Source organism: Fukomys damarensis, unplaced genomic scaffold, assembly GCF_012274545.1.
Source record: "Fukomys damarensis isolate Sample0158 unplaced genomic scaffold, DMR_v1.0_HiC HiC_scaffold_2, whole genome shotgun sequence".
In the NCBI taxonomy this organism is placed as follows: Eukaryota; Metazoa; Chordata; class Mammalia; order Rodentia; family Bathyergidae; genus Fukomys; species Fukomys damarensis.
Window position 1 is genome coordinate 60,289,457 of NW_022900914.1, and position 18,302 is coordinate 60,307,758.

General features: G+C 39.8%; 1 protein-coding gene across 15 annotated transcripts in view; it reads right to left on the reverse strand.

Moving 5' to 3' along the window:
- Positions 1-1,718: 1,718 nt before the first annotated feature.
- The window catches only part of Immt (inner membrane mitochondrial protein), a 35,760-nt gene continuing 19,176 nt past the window's right edge, over positions 1,719-18,302 (reverse strand). For 11 of the 15 annotated variants that reach the window (XM_010625666.3, XM_033765230.1, XM_010625667.3 and 8 more), the window contains 8 exons: positions 16,792-16,895; positions 15,615-15,750; positions 12,739-12,868; positions 10,268-10,282; positions 7,707-7,930; positions 6,666-6,797; positions 3,622-3,751; positions 1,719-2,656 (listed from right to left, as the gene is read on the reverse strand). In XM_010625666.3, the coding sequence (XP_010623968.2) occupies positions 2,043-2,656; positions 3,622-3,751; positions 6,666-6,797; positions 7,707-7,930; positions 10,268-10,282; positions 12,739-12,868; positions 15,615-15,750; positions 16,792-16,895 (1,485 nt within the window). In that variant the 3' untranslated portion in view covers positions 1,719-2,042. The remainder of the gene's footprint in view (positions 2,657-3,621; positions 3,752-6,665; positions 6,798-7,706; positions 7,931-10,267; positions 10,283-12,738; positions 12,869-15,614; positions 15,751-16,791; positions 16,896-18,302) is intronic. The other 4 variants (XM_010625668.3, XM_033765234.1, XM_010625659.3 and 1 more) reach the window with 1 other exon arrangement.

An 18,302-nucleotide genomic window follows, 5' to 3' on the forward strand; every position in this document is an offset into this window, starting at 1 on the left:
AAAAAAAAAAAAAAAAAAAAAAAAAAAAAAAAGGGCTTAATTTGTTAATTATGGATTCTGGAGCTTCAAAGATCAGAGTTTTTATGTTAGAAAGGCTGATTTTCTTTGAGATAGTCTTGCTAGGTAGTCCAGGCTAGCCTCAAACTTGAGACTGTCCTGCCTCAGCCTTTTTAGTGCTGGGATTGCAGGCATGTGCCACCATGCTGCCCAGTAATAGCAATCAGGAATGGGAGTCAAGAAGATAATCTAATTTTAGGCTGAAACAGATTCAGACAAGGAAAGTAGCATAGAAGTGAAGCCTTAGTTTTGTATGACCTTTACATCAAGTGGCAGTGGTGTGATGTTAAAATGCAGCTGGCCTGCCCCAGTGCCCAAGGCTGTACCCATCTCCCCCAAAACCTTGCTGTTTCAATTACAGCTGGAAACCCAGGCAAGGCCTTACTTCAGTGGTTACTGAGGTGTCTCAGGAAGAATGAATGGATGGGTGGGTCCTGAGGAAAGAGACCAGATTGGCCAAGTGGAGTCTCCTTTTCAATACTGAATCATTTCCTAGTAAGCAATGGGAGTGGTCAGTTTTCTACTAAGATCTGAAAGCCAGTGGTCATTTTTATCTTAGAAAGCTGGAATCACATTGCATGCTTCCCCTGAGCTGAGTCACATCTGAAGTGCCTTACAATCTTTTTTTCCCTATAAGTAAAATAGAAATTTCAAGCACTTCTACTATGATAAATTTAGCTTTGCAAGTTAATGTGTTCCGCAATTTTCATGCCATTCCAAAGAAGACAGAAGACTGAATTTAGAACTGCCCGTTATCTCTTAAAAGCTTCACTCCCTTGTAGGTTCCTAGAGTGCCACTACATGAGACTAAGGCATTCCCCAAAGCAGCTCTCAATCAGGGAAACCACACATATTTGGAGAGGGACATAAGAAATAGGACAAAGCTAGACCAATGTATCCCACAATAAAAGGACAAGGTCTATAGCACGCAGGGACCTACATCTACCAAAGTTGAGGGGAGGGAGTACTTAAAGAAATGGTGACCTCATGATTCACAGGTTATTTGGATAAAAGCATCTCCTTAAACTTAGGAACATAAACCCCAGCAAGAAAATGTTAATTCTTTAAAAATTGGCAGTATTTTTATAGAGGCAGTAAGTCTTTGGGGATTAAAAAATTAAGTCAAAAGATAATTATGGTTCATCCAATATGACAATTGCCTCAGTTGTGAACTGAGAAAATTCTCCAGGTCCTGAGGGCAGTGCTTGTGAGGTATACAAAATAACTCGATCCACCCACAAGGATGCCATGTTCACTACCTCAAGTGAATATTCACAAGCCAGATAATCAGAAAACAGTGCAATGCAAGTAGGAATGAGAACCAGTGGTTTGAGAACTGCTTCATGCTGATGCACGTAGGTGTGTGCATACTGGGTCGCAACAGAAAAGAACCTGCTCCTGTGGATTGCAGTCCGTTTGGGGAGGCATACGTTTTCTGATGCCGATTACTGGAAAACAACATCCTCAATTACAAATACCCTGGCATTTTGGCTCAATATCACTCTCTGAGTTTGACTTGCAGGAATCAATTCACCAAAGCCGAGAAGACCTGGACCTCTGCTGACCCAGTTCACAGCAGGAGAACACTGGGATCCCTAGGGACTTCTGCTGCTTCTCAAGGAAGCTTTCTGCATACACATGGCACTTTTTAGAAAGGGATAACAGATTTCATCATGTTCCTTTATTCAGTTTGCTCCAAGGGAAGAATCAATAGTAGGGATCACAAACATTATTTTGAATGGCTCACAAGCCTTATCAGTAAAACCTGAAAAACAGGGTATGTTACACAAGTTGCAAAGAAAGCACTCCTGGAGTTCACTGACATGATAGCAAGTGGGAAGATGAACGCAACAGGTGTTAACAAATAGCACAGGACTTGGAGCCTGCTCACTTCTAGACAGTGCTGGGACCCTTGCTGCAAACCCTTCATATATCACTGCTGACTCCTCTGACATAAAATGACATTACCCTGCTCTTCCTAGACCTTACTCTTGCTGCACCTGCGTGGTTCCTATTCCTACAGCACTGGCATATGCTGTCAGGATGTCCACTATCTGTTTAGTTTCTAGGGTCATTCGGGCTTCCTTCAGCCAGTCCTGTGCCACACGTCTGGACTCCCCTTTCAGCTGATTGACAAACTTCGCTGCCAGCTCGAGGTCACCATGCTCAATGCAATAGGAGGCATACGAGAGTAACTTGAATGTGTTGATATCCTCAGGGTAGAGTTCTGCTGGTGGCTTCAGTTGCTGAGGGGAGAACAGCAACAGCGACTGCAAGTAGGAGAGGAAGTACTGGTACAAACTGTTTCTGGTTTCATCAATCATGGCTACCCTTCGGGCTAGTTTCTGGACAGCATAGAAACGGGCCCTCAGGGTCTCTTCACTATACACCCCCCGAGTCAGGGACTCTGGAGGGATAGCTGCGGTTAATGCTTGGGCAAACTCACTATCAGAGCAGCTGGCTCTGATGGCCTCAACCGCACCCCCCAGAGGGACAGTGGGTGAATCTGCTGATGAGGTCTTCATGCTGTATTTTAGTGCTTCCACTGAAAGCCAGATTTGGTGGGCTTTTCTAGCTTCTTCCTCAGCAACTGCATGACCTATCAAGAAAATAAAGGTTAGGAAAAAAAAAATTCTGTCCACCTGACCCCAAATACCCACAAAAGTGAAGTACATTCAACATGTGGAATCCTCATGAGGAAGATGTAGCTAGAGAGAGCCTCCTACAACCTGCCCCACCACTCACTTCTGTTGTGTTCTTTCTACTGGCCTTTCACACCGAGGCAGTAATGCCTGTCACATTTTGATGAGGCTTTGTTTGCAGTAAAATAATGGCGAGAGCTGGGAGGGTGCATGTGCACAAGCACAACTAAGTCTCTTTCCTTCCTGTGACACCCAGGACAATGCATGGCCAAAAACAGCACATAGAAGTCACTCCCATTTGCAGGGCCTCTAATTCAGATGTTGAGAAGGAAACACGTTAAACAAATTTAACTAAAATTTTTGTGAAGGCTACTATAAATTTGCAAAAAAAAAAAAGGAACACTTCAAAGGAAGTACTGTACTAGACTGGGTCTTGAACATTTCCAAGTACCTATATAGTTATTTTTACTGTTCTAACAAAAGATTCCTTAACATCCCAAAGAAACCTATTTTATCAAGATTGCCATTATCAGAATGTGTCCCTTTCCACATGGCACAGAGGCCTCATCAGCATAACTACCATCCACTTGGAGGGTGGACTCAGCACGCTGCCACCTCCAGAAAACCCTCCAGTGCCCAGGGAGGGAACACAGGGCCACAGCAGACCAAAGAAAAGCCCTGAAAAAGTGGAATGCCTTGAAAAAGACGATCTCATGTCTGTCACACAAGTTACTGACCAGTGATTCTCACCTCTCACAATGCTACATTCCAAACCTATCAAACCTGGGACAAACTTTCCAAGAAATGAATGAAAGTGGAACAGGTACTTGAGTATCTTTATGACCTGCTGTTGGTACAAGTGCTCCATTATCCTAAGACACTGCATTGAGTAAGATTATAAGGTAACAAAGACTTTGCTCACTCTGAACAGCCTGCTCGATTCCTCTCAGTCGGGCATAGGCAGTGTTTATATCCAGAGTAAAACTGTCAACTTGTTCTTGACTCAGACGGCGAAACTCTAATTCTTGTTCAGAGAGCTTCTCAGACAGGTTCTGAAATAAAACACAGTGTATGAAAAAACACTGCTTTCATTAAGTGTCAATTATCTGGATACTAGTTTTTCAGCAATTGCCATCTCCCGATCAAAGAACATTTAAAATCTCAAGAGCAGGGCATGGTAGTGCACTTGTGTAATCCCAACACTTGGGAGACTGAGGCAGGATGATTGCCTTTGAGTTTGAGGCCAGCCTGGGCTACACAGTGAGTTCTAGGCCAGACTGAACAACATAGTGAGACCTTTGCTTAAAATAAACAAATCTCAAAAGAGCCATCATGAAACTCTGTAAGACTGTATCAGAAAAAAGTGTAAGATCTTGAGTTTTTCTATTTGATGTAATTCTCTACAAATTTTCTGATGGAACTAATACTGTATTAGAGGAATCCAACTAGGAGAAGTGAAAAGGTTATTAAAACCAGAAACAAACTTGCAATTTTACAAAATAAATGTATTGAAACATGATAAATTATATCCCTTATCATCCGTGGCTTATATATCCATTTTCTACAGAAAAATACCCATCAAATATAATTTAAAATAAAATATCTTGCCAGGTGTGGTGGTGCACGCCTGTAATCCCACCACTTGGGAGGCTGAGGCAGGAGGATCACTGTGAGTTTGAGACCAGACTGAGCTATAAAGTGAGTTCCAGGTCAGTCTGAACTACATAGTGAGACCCTGTTTCAAAAAACAAAACAAAACAAAAAAACGAACAAAAAATAAAACATCTTTTAATATTGGCAACATTGCAATTTTCTTTATTTTGGTACCGGAAATCGAACTCAGGACCTTATGCTTGCCAAGCAGGTGGCGGAACCACTGAGCTAAATCCCCGGCCAACATTGCAATTTTCTAGACTTCTTTATTTAGAAATTCCCCCACCCCCAACCCCACACACCTTTTTTAGAGACAGGGTGTTGCTAAATTGCCAAGGCTAGCCTCCAACTCAAGATTCTCCTGCTTTAGCCTCCAAAGTGGTGGGACTGTAGCACCATGCCTGGCCCTCATTCCCTTCTTTCAAAACAAAATAAAAAGCTAATATTATTGTAAATGACTTGCTGGATAGAAACTACGGTGAAAGACATCATGATGAACTGCTATGATTTCACAACTTAACTTCTCTGAGAAGTTTCCAGTTATACAACTTGAGTACTTATCACACGATGTAAAGGATTTTGTGGAAAGGAAGTAGGCCATACCTGTATAAATAGTATGGTATGCATTCTCGAAACCCGCTTTACCCTGCTTAAAGCCATGAAGACTCAAAACAACTAGGAGATATATACCTGAACATGAACACAGGCACACCATTATGTAAAAAAGGAGCAGCAGTTCTGCAGAACACAAAAGCACCACTCCACCAAGGCTAGGTTACATTGGAATTCTCTCCCCATTCTTCAACATCCTTACGGGTACATTAAAAGGGCTGGAATGTAGTACAAATAGCCAATAAATACATTAAAAATGCTCAATATCTCTGGCCATCAGATAAATGCAAATTAAAACAAAAGAGATGCCATCTTACTCTAGAAAGAATGACTATCATCAAAATCAAACAACAGAAGCTGGTGTACGAGTTTCCACCTCTAATCCTAGCACTCAGGAGACTAAGGCAAAATTACCACAAATCTGATACTACCCTGGGCTATTTAGTGAGTGCAAGTCCAACTTCAACCACATAAACAAGACTCATTCAAACAAAACAAAATCAAACAATACCAAAATCAAATGCTTTTGAGGCTGCAAGGAAAAAGTCACCCTTTACATTGTTGATGGGAATGTAAACTAGTACAACCACTATGAAATCAGTACAGAGATTCCTCAAAGAATAAAACTACAAATTCCATTCAACCCAGCTATTCCCTTTCTAGGTATCTTTTCAAAAGAGTTAAGGACATTATGCTATAGTAATATATCATAGCCATGTTTTTTATCACCAAAACTCAGCTAAATCATGGAAGGTGCCTATATATCATCAACAAATGAATGGAGGCGGGTGTGCTGGCACTCGCCTGTAATCCCAGCACTCTCGGGAGGCTGAGGCAAGAGGATTGCTGTGAGTTCAAGACCAGCCTGGGCTACATAGTGAGTTCCAGGTCAGTCTCAACAACATAGTGAGACCCTGTCCAAAAACCAACAAAAAAACCACATGAATGGATAAAGAAAATATGGCATTTATACTCAATGGAGTATTTAGCCATAAGGATGGGCAACTGAATTATCTGTAAGAAAAGGGATGCACCTTGAAACCATAATGTTTAGTGAAATAAATGAGACACACAAGCTTAAATATTGCTTAATTTCTCTTGTATGAGAAACCTAAAAGTATAAATTATTTTAAAACAAAATAAAAGACAATAGGAAACAGGGAGAAAAATCTTTTGCAAATAAGAAGGGAATCTAAAGATGAAGGGAAGTTGATATAAAGGGAGAAAAAGGGGACTAAAAAGGATCAAGATATGTTAAGAAATGCACCTACTCCCTAAGATGAAAGTAAACATATGTACTCCAAACGTATTAAAAGAAAAATGCTGGGTGTGGTGGTACGTGCCTGTAATCCCTGGCAGAGGCAGGAGGATCTCTGACAATTCAAGGCCAGCCTGAGCTACACTGCGTGACCCTGTCTCAAAAAAAAAAGTTTAGGATGTAGTTCTATGGCAGAGTACTTGTCTAGCATGTGTGAGACCCGCTGGGTTTGATTCTCAGCAGGCCACAAACAAAATATAGGAAAGGAGGGCCTAGGATTTAGCTCAGTGGTGCAGCACCTGCCTTGCAAGTGCAACATCCTGAGTTTGATCGCCCGTACTGAAAAGAAAAAAAATTAATTAAAAAAAAAATATATATATATATGAAAGGAGAGCCTGTTAAAAACAGAAGCAGGGAGTTCAGGCTTTACAACCAGTTCTTACCTGCTCAAATTCATACTTCAGTTCTTGTTCTTGTACCCTAAGGACATCTCGTAAGTGATCAGTGTGGGCAGCTGCCTGTCGGCGAAGCTGGGTTCTCATCTCATTCTCCATGGCATCTCTGACTTCCTCTACCTGTGAAACAAAACACCGTACTGATGAGTTCTCAATCCTCATACACTTTTAGAAAAAGGGAAAGTCTAGTAAGAACATGCTGACAGCAACATCCATGTCCTACGGTATGTCATGCATGTATACAGTCTATTATGAATCAGAATCTATTATGAGAAAATTGAGAAATATCATTTATAATGAATATTCCAAATGGAATATTAAGCAGGCTGCTCATTAGGAACCTGAAGTCAAAGCAGAGATCAGAGCTAGAGAATTTAATAGGTACAGATGGTATTTAAACTTCAAAGCCACAGGATCAGAAAAGAGCATGGGAGATAGTTTAGATGGAGAAAATGTTTCTGAACCAGTGCCAGGCATGCCAGTATTTAACAGGTTAGGCAGAGGAAGGAAAGGGTGGCCACTACAGTAGGAGGTGAGATGACTAGTCACCTTCCTAAATCAGCCTGTGGACACCATGTTCAATACATGATGTGCCCCAAAAGATGGGTAACACAGTTACACTTAAAAACACTGGCAGAAAGAAAATATATTCATAATTCAACAGAGATTATTTCAGCATACTTAAAAGGACAGAGGTTATAATGAGGTGAGCTAGATAATCCTGGACAATAGCAGCTTATGACTTTTTTTCCAGTACCGGGGATCGAACTTGGTTCCTTGTGCTTGCGAGGCAGGTGCTGGAACCACCGAGCTAAACCTCCCGCCCAGCTTAGGACTTTTCACACCTTTGCACCTGCATCTTCCCCTGAAAGTTCTGACTAGGAGAAGTCGTCCAAGGCACCACTCCACAGATGGGCTGGCACAATTTACAGCTAGTATTTTGAAGTCAGTGGCCACCATCATTATCTCCAGAAGATGACAATCAAGTTAGTCATTTTAAATGTTAGGTAGTGATTCTCATTTCTTTACCTTTCTGTCCTGCTCAGCCTGTACTTCACTTCTATGATGTTCTAATGCTTTCGCCACCGCAGAGTCAAATGCCTGCTTTTCTTCTAACTTTTGTTTTTCCAAAGCCAATGTGATGTGCTGCTTCTCTGTGGCTTTCTGTTCTGCTAGCTCTCTGTTTAGCTGGTCAATACGTCGATGTGCGTGAGCAATGAGGGAGTTCAGGTCGTCAGTAGACAGCTTGTCAGCTAAACAAATAACCACATCAAAAAGTTAATGACTTCCCCAAAATTATACACCACTACAACAAGGGAATCTGCTCCACTGGATTGTGATTTTATAGCATTAAAAGCAAAGTGTTTAAGAAAAGCGAAAAGCACCTAACACAAAGAGAGATTTTAATTCTCTAGTTCAAATTAATAGCTAGTATCTAAGAACTAAGGCTTTTCAGTCCCAAGCAAAGTAATGTAGGTGGGCTTGAGGCACAACAGTTGTTGTCCAGGAACCCAAATTAGTACTTTTAATCTAAACATATTCTAAATAGCCTTTCTAACTTACTGTAATTTTGCCTCTAAAGACAAAGCTTACATATATAATCACTTCTGTGACTGTGAGTAGTTACAATAGGTATCCACTTAAATTATTTCCTGCTGAAACTTGAATTAAAAATTTCTCAAACTTTTGCCTAACAAGAATTTGTTCCTTTTCTTAAAGACATACTATCTAGGTTAATAATCAGCAACCAGAGCCACTCATCAGAATAACCTGTGCAACTTTTTTAAATATTCATGCCCAAAGATTTTCATTTAGGCTTAAACCCATGTTAATGTCAATTTGTTGTTGTTTGAGACGGGGCTTTCCTACATTATTGCTTAGACTGGCCTCACAAACCTTCTATCTCAGCTTCCTGAGCTGGTATTACAGATATGTGCTACCACACCCAACTAATTTTTTTTTTATTTCACACTCCATAAAGTGTTTCAATACATAACACAAATTAAGAATTATGGTTTCAACAGCAAAATACAGAATGTGTATAATTCTAATGATAAGTGGTTCTATTACTCAATAAATGAGGTGAAAAGAAAAAAGAAAACTTAAAGAGACTTCTTGAATAAATTCAATGTATGGAGTCTCCAGATAATGATTTACATAAAACCTATGAAACAATCGAGCTATCTGAATACTGAATAGATGCTGATTAAAGAAGTATTATTAAAAAGTAGCTGAGTATGTGAGACATCTATAATCCTATGTACTCTTTTGGGAAACTGAAGCAGGAGGATAGAAACTTGGAGGCTAGCCTCAGCAAGACCCTACCACAAAACACAGCATTGCTAAACTGTCTCTAGGATGACATACATGTTTCAAGTGGTACTGAAAGCCACATAAACATATCTGTTATTAATATGAAAAAATACAGTACTGCTGGGTTTGATCCCACAATAATAACAAAAACAAACAAAAAAACTCGAAAATATTTACCAGCGAAAGGGTGTATCTGAGGTTTTAAACATACAGTAGGAGAGGAGGTACACACAAAACTGACAATAAGTTGATTGATAATTACTGAAGCTGAAGTTGGGTGATGGGTCCATGGAGAGTTCATTATAGTTTTTTTCCTAGTTTTCACATTTGAAATTCTCCAGAACAACAAGTTAAAGAAAGATCACACCAAAAAACAAAAAACAAACCCAAAGATGGATAGGGATTTAGCTCAGTGATGCTACCACCTGCCTTGCTAATGCAAGGGCCTGAGTTCAATCTCCAGTACCACCACCCCCCAAAAAAGAAGAAGGATCACAAAGTTGGGCATGGTGGTGCACTTATAATTCCAGTACTCCGGAAAGTTAGGCAGGAGTTCAAGGCTAACCTGGTCTACACAGTGAGTATAAGGCCAGCCTGAACTGCATAGTGAGACTCTTATCTCAAAAAATAAATAAATAAATAAAAATAAAAATAAAAATAAATAAATTAAAAATTAAAAAAAAAATTGGGCCTGGGATTTAGCTCAGGGGTTCCACCACCTGCCTTGCAAGCACAAGGGCCAGAGTTCAATCCCCAGAACCAAAAAATAAAATAAAATAAAATAAAAATCACATCATACACACATGTAAGCTTCCAATTCCTTTAAACATATTATTTCCTGACAACATAAGGATACCACAAATATCCAATTTAGATTTAATACATCTCATAATCCTACTTGATATTTTAGATGATTTAGCATAAGAACCAGAAACACAACAAAGACTTTAGTTTTTTTTGGTTTTTTTGCCTTATGCATGCTAATCAACCACTGAACTATATTCTCAGCCCTTCTTATTTCATTCTCCCCCCCGCCAGTATCATAATTAAACTCAGGACCTTGTGCTTGTCAGGCAGACATGCTGATGAGCTACATCCCTGGCCCCTCCTTATTTCATTCTGAGTCTCACTAAGATGCCCAGGCTCATCTTCAACTTGGGATTCTCTTGCCTCAGTCTCTGAAGCAGCTGAGGTAACAGGCATGCAATACCACACCTTGTCTAAATTCGGTATTTTGAAACAAAAACAAATCCTTTAAACATAAAATAAGTACTCACCTAGGTCAGAAACACCTACAAAGAAAGAGAAGAACAGTTTTAAAAGGAATATACAGGCCACGGTTTTAGCTCAGTGGTGCCGCCACCTGCCTCACAAGCACCAGGTTCTGAGTTTGATCCCCGGTACAAAAATAAAACAAAATAAAAAAAGGAATATACATACTTCAGTCATTTAACATTAAATAGAAACATCCAAAAGGAAACAAGGAACCACAGACCAACCAGGAAGAGCTATTTTAATATTGAAAAGTAAAATAATAGTTTATTTCCTAAAACTTAAAGGGGTTATAAGACAATATATCAAGATAAATTACAACATTTTATTTTGAATTCCACCCCCGCCAGGTAGCAGAGATCTCTACGTCGGTCTCAACACAGCACAGAAATATTGCTTTGTGTATCATGGTCTATAATAAAGAAGATGCGTCTTAGGAATATTAACCATTCACAACTTGCTCTTCATTCTCCAACCCTGACAACACCCCGATGCACCTTCCCAATGGCTGCCCCTTCCTTCTCCCACACAGGTATTCATTCTCTGAATGGGGGTAGCCCACATTATTTCTCCTGGTTAACATGGCAGCTTCTCACCAGCTCCCTGGAACTCGGGCACTCCTCCTTATACCCTCAATCTCATAAGGATGAATTTTCCTCATTATTACAATCACATTGCTCTTCTCTCAAAAGCCCAGAGGAGTTCCATGCTCCTGACACAAATCAATCAAGCAGAGAATAGCATGGCAATCGGGTGAGAAAGAAATCCTGGCTCTAACCTCAATCTTGGGGTATTAAGTAATTTAAATAATAAAGTTGTTTAACCTCTCTACGTCTCAGTTTCTAATCTATAAAATGGGGATAATAACAAAACTTACCTATAGGACTGTTGCAAACTTTAGGTTAATAAATGGGAAGTGCTTAGAATACAGTCCCAGGCACACAATAACACTCAATAACATTAGCTATTATTACATGTGTAGCACTGTTCCCAGTTAGGGGAAACACAGAAAAAGTAATAAACATAATGAATAATGGTATACTTATAACTTAGGGAAATGAGAATAGTGACCAAGCTGGGTGTGGTGATGCACACCTGTAATCTGAGCATCTGAAAGGCTAAGGTAGGAGGATCACACTGAGTTCAAGTCCAGTCTGGGTTACTACATAATGAGTTCAAGCCAGCTTGAACTACATAGCAAGAACTTGTCTCAAAAAACCAAAACAAACAAAAAAGAACAGTAAAACTAAATAATTCATAACACTAACTAGTTCTAATAGTTTGATATGGGGCCTAAATGTGTCATCATTTCAGAGGCAAGGATGCAACTGAGGGCCAAGGTAATCATGAAATAATTCACTATCCAGAGGTACACAATGAGTCAACAACTTGCATAACTGTGGACAGGAATAAAAGGGCAACTTCAGCAAACACAATTTGCGCCTTACTGATTTGTATCATGTGACTATATCCTCTACTTTAAAAATTAATAAAACATTAAATGGTTGTTGCTCAAAAAACAATTCAGAGACTGCATTGCAGGGGACTTTTAATTTCTACATGACACACAGTTCTTAACCACAAGGGTTCTCAATCTTGGTAGTACTAACATTCTGGGCTAGATAATTCTCTGCCAGCATATTGGGCCTCTCGGCCAGCCAGAAGTTAATAATATCCCCCAGCTATGTCTCCAAGTTGGGCCATTAAGAATGTGAAGTCTTGTTTTACAGCAGATACTTTTCTCCTTGAAAGTACCCCATGTAACTGCTTCACCAGCAATGTTTACGGCAGTCTAAGTTTTTGCAAGTAGAGAGTCAACAGTTGGTTTTCTTCCCTGGGAAGAATCAAGGTCAATTTTCCACCTAAGTGCTACTGACAGAGCAATCAAAAAGTATGCGCCAGCCAGGAGTAGTGGTGCACGCCTGTAATTTCAGCACTCGGGAGGCTGAGGCAGGAGGATCGCTGTGAATTCGAGACCAGCCTGGGCTACATAGTGAGTTCCAGATCAGTCTCAACTACACAGTGTGACCTTGTCTCAAAAAAACAAAAAACTGGGGCTGGGGTTTTAGCTCAGTGGTTCCACCATCTGCCTTGCAAGAACAAGGACCTGAGTTTGATCTTGGGTACCAAAAAAAAACCAAAAAAAACAAAAAAAAAAACCCCACTTTGCCCCAAGTAATTCACTACAAACACTTTTTGAGTACCAAAGGTTTTGAATAATTATATATACGAATGAAATAGTTTAACAGAATCAAAGTTATGTCACTGTCACTTGGAGAAACTAGACTGGAATAACAGATTATGGAATTAATCATGAAGTATGGAATAAAACACTGGTGGTTCACACTATAAGAGTATTGTAACAAGTGTAAAATCTGTACAACTATGAAGAATGGATCTGAAACAGGTTTTAGATTAGTTGATCAGTTGCTAAAAAATTGTAAAAAAGAAATGCTAATATTTCAATTATACTTACTCATCCCTTTCCACCCAGGAAGGACCTCTGGAGTGATACTGTCCAGTTCTCGTTTAAAGTCATCTCGGGCTTGGACCACCAGCTCATGATACTGAGATACAACTTTAGCCTCAGACTGAGCTGCTTGGACCTGACCAAATATAGAGAATAGATGGTTAAACTGAACAAAAAATACCATAAAACTCAAAAACAGAAGTAATATTCCTTTATTTATGTCAATAATACATATAAGGCCAGGGATTTAGCTCAGTGGTGCCACCACCTGCCTTGTAAGCACAAGATCCTGAGTTCAATCCCCAGTATAAAAAAAAAACCAAAAACCCAAATCTGAAGATCAGGGGCCAAGGGCATAGCTCAGTGGTAAGAGTTCTCACCTAGCATGAGCAAAGGCTCTGGGTTCAACCTCAGTACCAGAAATAAAATAAAGGCTAACAAGGCCTAACCTAGCCAAGCACCAATCTAATTTAAAAATAAAATAAAAGCCAAGTGTGGTAGCACACACCTGTAATCCCAGCACTCTGGAAAGCTGAGGCAAGAGGATCCCAAGTTTTGGTCCAGCCACGGCAATCTAACGGAGACCTTATCTCAAAATAAAAAATAAAAAGGGATCGGCCTTCAGTTTAATCCTCAGTACAAAAAAATTAAAATTAAAATAAATTAAATTTTTGAAAAATCTGAAGCTCAAAAAAAACCACAAACTTTGTGTCCTAATTACTTCTCTTTTTTTTTGGTTTTTTTGAGACAGGGTCTCACTATGTAGTTGAGATTGACCTGGACCTCACTATGTAGTCCAGGCTGGTCTCACACTCACAGCGATTCTCCTGCCTCAGCCTCCCGAGTGCTGGGATTACAGGCGTGCGCCACCACGCCCAGCCCTAATTACTTCTTAAATGACAGGAACAGGTCCTCTCCAGTGTTGCTGTGTCTCCTCTTCCCTTTCTCTGAGTCCCAAGAAATCACCCACATAGATCATCTCAGTGCACACAGAGATCTGCTAAAAGACAAAACTTTTTTTTCCTGGGTTTTTTTTGGGGGGTACAGGGTCTCACCATGTAGTCCAGGCTGGCCTTGAACTATGTACCCCAGGGTGGCCTCGAACTCTTGGCGATCCTCCTGCCTCATCTTCCCAAGTGGTGGGATTACAGGCATGTAACATCATGCCTGACACCTGAATTCTTAAAATCTTTTCATGGAAGAATATTTAAAAATATACCTAATTAAGCCAGGAATAGTGGCACAGGCCAGTAATCCCAGCTACTACTGAGGCTAAGGCAGAAGGACTGCAGGTTTGAGGCCGTCTGGGCATCTCTGAGATCCTGGGTTCAGTCCATAGTATTGTATATGCATGCACCCACATGCACGCAAGCGCATACATACACACACACACACACACACACACACACACACACACACACACACGCACACACTTACATACACTCAATATCTATGTATGTGTTTATATACAGGGGTTTACAGATAGTAATACTGTAAAGATTAAAGAATGCACCTTTTTTACCACATTATCCAGATCAACTATCATGCTGTGAAGTTTCCCCTCTGCAGCAGTTATATGAGGTTTGGCCCCAGCAACCTCTTTTTTCTTTGCATTTTCAATTACACTCTTCGTCTTCTCTAACTCTTCTCTGGAAATCAGTAATGAAATAAATATTTAGTATAGTTCCTTTCTAACATTATTGAAGAGTTATGAGATTAGTACAACAAATAATTATTAAAAGTCTTTGAAAGAAATATAGCTTGAAAAAAATTAAACAATGTTGATTTGGTCAGTAAGCAGAGAAACTTTTCTCAACAACAGTTAAGAACTTCAGTCAGAAGCTAGATTTACTAGAGTGAACCAGAGAGGCAGCATGGTGCATGAAAATGGCTATGCTTCAGAACCAGAGAGACCCGGATCCAACTCCTAGGTCAGCCTCTCATTTGCTGCATGCTCCTATGTGGGGACAGAGGTGATTCATGAAAAGTACCTGGCACCATGCCTGCCACCTGCTGAGGGCTCCACGAATGGCAGTTCTTGCAAGGATTAGGCTCACTCCCCTGCCAGTGAAAGAAAACTTAAGGCAACAGCCAGGAAGAAGGTCAAGGACCTCACTGAGCAAATAAATAAGTGGCCTATGATTTAGACTGACTCTTGTGGTCCAGGGATTTAGCTCAGTGGTTCCACCACCTGACTCACAAGGACAAGGACCCAAGTTTGATCCCCTGTACCAAAAAAAAAAATAGAATGACTCTTGTACCTAGCACAAATGAATTCGGAGCTGTGACACATGGTCCAGTGATGTGAGTAAACCTAATGTAGTACTCACTACTTTGCTAATTAAGGCAAACAGATTGTAACATTTTCTAAATTCTGTAAGACTGCCATTTAAAATCTTGATATTATAGCAGAACCACAGTAAATGTATACAGACATGTCACCAAAGCAATCTGACTTTTATACAAGATCCTTTATATCAATTTTGGACAAATCTATTTTAGCTTAATTGTTTTATTTCCTCTCTTTTTAAACTTGTGTTCCTGATACCAGTTCAGAGCACAGGTGGAAGAGAGAGGGAGGGGTCTCTCACCTTCTCTTCATTCTATACAAACAGTGCTATACAAAGAAAGCCCCACCCAAAGAAAGCACCAGGAGCCCTAATTACTTGTTAAAGTCCATGAGTAATTACTTGGCTTTGAGAAGGGCATCGGCAGCTTCATCTACAGCCTTTCTGCGTTCCTTCAAGGCACCCTCCACTGTGCGCCACTGAGCGGACTTCTTCTCACCTGCAATCTATACACTTACATACACTCAATATCTATGTATGTGTTTATATACAGGGGTTTACAGATAGTAATACTGTAAAGATTAAAGAATGCACCTTTTTTACCACATTATCCAGATCAACTATCATGCTGTGAAGTTTCCCCTCTGCAGCAGTTATATGAGGTTTGGCCCCAGCAACCTCTTTTTTCTTTGCATTTTCAATTACACTCTTCGTCTTCTCTAACTCTTCTCTGGAAATCAGTAATGAAATAAATATTTAGTATAGTTCCTTTCTAACATTATTGAAGAGTTATGAGATTAGTACAACAAATAATTATTAAAAGTCTTTGAAAGAAATATAGCTTGAAAAAAATTAAACAATGTTGATTTGGTCAGTAAGCAGAGAAACTTTTCTCAACAACAGTTAAGAACTTCAGTCAGAAGCTAGATTTACTAGAGTGAACCAGAGAGGCAGCATGGTGCATGAAAATGGCTATGCTTCAGAACCAGAGAGACCCGGATCCAACTCCTAGGTCAGCCTCTCATTTGCTGCATGCTCCTATGTGGGGACAGAGGTGATTCATGAAAAGTACCTGGCACCATGCCTGCCACCTGCTGAGGGCTCCACGAATGGCAGTTCTTGCAAGGATTAGGCTCACTCCCCTGCCAGTGAAAGAAAACTTAAGGCAACAGCCAGGAAGAAGGTCAAGGACCTCACTGAGCAAATAAATAAGTGGCCTATGATTTAGACTGACTCTTGTGGTCCAGGGATTTAGCTCAGTGGTTCCACCACCTGACTCACAAGGACAAGGACCCAAGTTTGATCCCCTGTACCAAAAAAAAAAATAGAATGACTCTTGTACCTAGCACAAATGAATTCGGAGCTGTGACACATGGTCCAGTGATGTGAGTAAACCTAATGTAGTACTCACTACTTTGCTAATTAAGGCAAACAGATTGTAACATTTTCTAAATTCTGTAAGACTGCCATTTAAAATCTTGATATTATAGCAGAACCACAGTAAATGTATACAGACATGTCACCAAAGCAATCTGACTTTTATACAAGATCCTTTATATCAATTTTGGACAAATCTATTTTAGCTTAATTGTTTTATTTCCTCTCTTTTTAAACTTGTGTTCCTGATACCAGTTCAGAGCACAGGTGGAAGAGAGAGGGAGGGGTCTCTCACCTTCTCTTCATTCTATACAAACAGTGCTATACAAAGAAAGCCCCACCCAAAGAAAGCACCAGGAGCCCTAATTACTTGTTAAAGTCCATGAGTAATTACTTGGCTTTGAGAAGGGCATCGGCAGCTTCATCTACAGCCTTTCTGCGTTCCTTCAAGGCACCCTCCACTGTGCGCCACTGAGCGGACTTCTTCTCACCTGCAATCTAAACAAAAAAATGTAATTATGTAAACATGACTAATTACTATTATTGTCATAGACAGGTCAACAAGATTAATGTGGAAATGTGTCACCTTAAATTCAAAGGTAAAAAATTATACACAGTATTTCGCCAGAGTAGGAATTCATAACTAAGTCTCATGATTAGGCACAAAGAAGTCCATAACCATCATCACACATCCAATTGTCCTTCCACAAAAATATACAAACAATCCCTGGTACCCCCGCAAAAGTAAAAACAATCCAAAGCTTATATATTACATTGTATACAAGCTTTCCACTTTGCTGACTGAAATCTGCTGTGTACATTTTTTTTTCCTTGAATTTCAAATACAACAGAATTTTCAGTTAGGTTTTCAAAACTTGTAGTTTCCAGCCAGCTACAATGGTTGGTGCATACTTTTAATCCTAGCTACTTAGGAAGCAGAAGGATTCCAAGTTCAATATCAGCCTGGGCAACTTAGCAAGACCCTGTCTCAAAATAAAAAATAAAGTCTAGGGATATAATTCAGTTCTACAATGCTGAATGCCTCTAGGTTCTAAAGTACTGTAGCAAAAAAAAGAAAGGTTGTTTCCAGCAATTAATATCAGAGGTCTAATTTAACTCCTTGGTGATGGATGAACATATGACTGAAACAATGTAAACCATGTTTAAATTTTTTTTAAAAAAACACAGTTATGGGCCGGGGATTTAGCTCAGTGGTGCCACCACCTGTCTCGCAAGCACAAGGTCCTGAGTTCAATCCACAGTACTCCCCCCACCAAAGTTATGGTGGTAAAATTACTGATCATGATTGATTTTTTTTTTTTTTTGAGACAGGATCTCCCTATGCAGCCCAAGCTGGCCTTGAAATTACTCTGTAGCCCAGGCTATCCTCCAACTGATGGAAATCCTTGTGCCTCAGCCTCCCAAGTGCTGCAATTACAGTCTTGCACCACCACCATGCCCAGCTTTGATCATGACTGACCTTAACCCTTGACATGTATAGTTTATATACATATTTTATGTTACCTTTTAAATGTCTTGGGTGTTGAGAAACACCTATACATATTGAATAAATGAAAGTAATTATAAAGAAAATTTATTGAGTACTAGTATTACATTTAGAAATCAAAATTATTATTCTCTGAAGTGTTCAAAATAATCAGCATAAACACAAAATAGGTGGAAGTCTGGGATACATGAGGATCTCTGTTTTATTTCTGAAAGTGTTTTGTCAGACTGAAAGCATCTCAAAACGTTTAAAGAATGGTTGGGAATTTTTAAAGCAAAAGAAAGTAACAAATGCATGCAAGCACTACTAAATTATAAAAGCAGAGCCAGGGATTTAGCTAAGTGGTGCTACCACCTGCCTTGCAAGTGCAAGATCCTGAGTTCAATCCCCAGTATGAA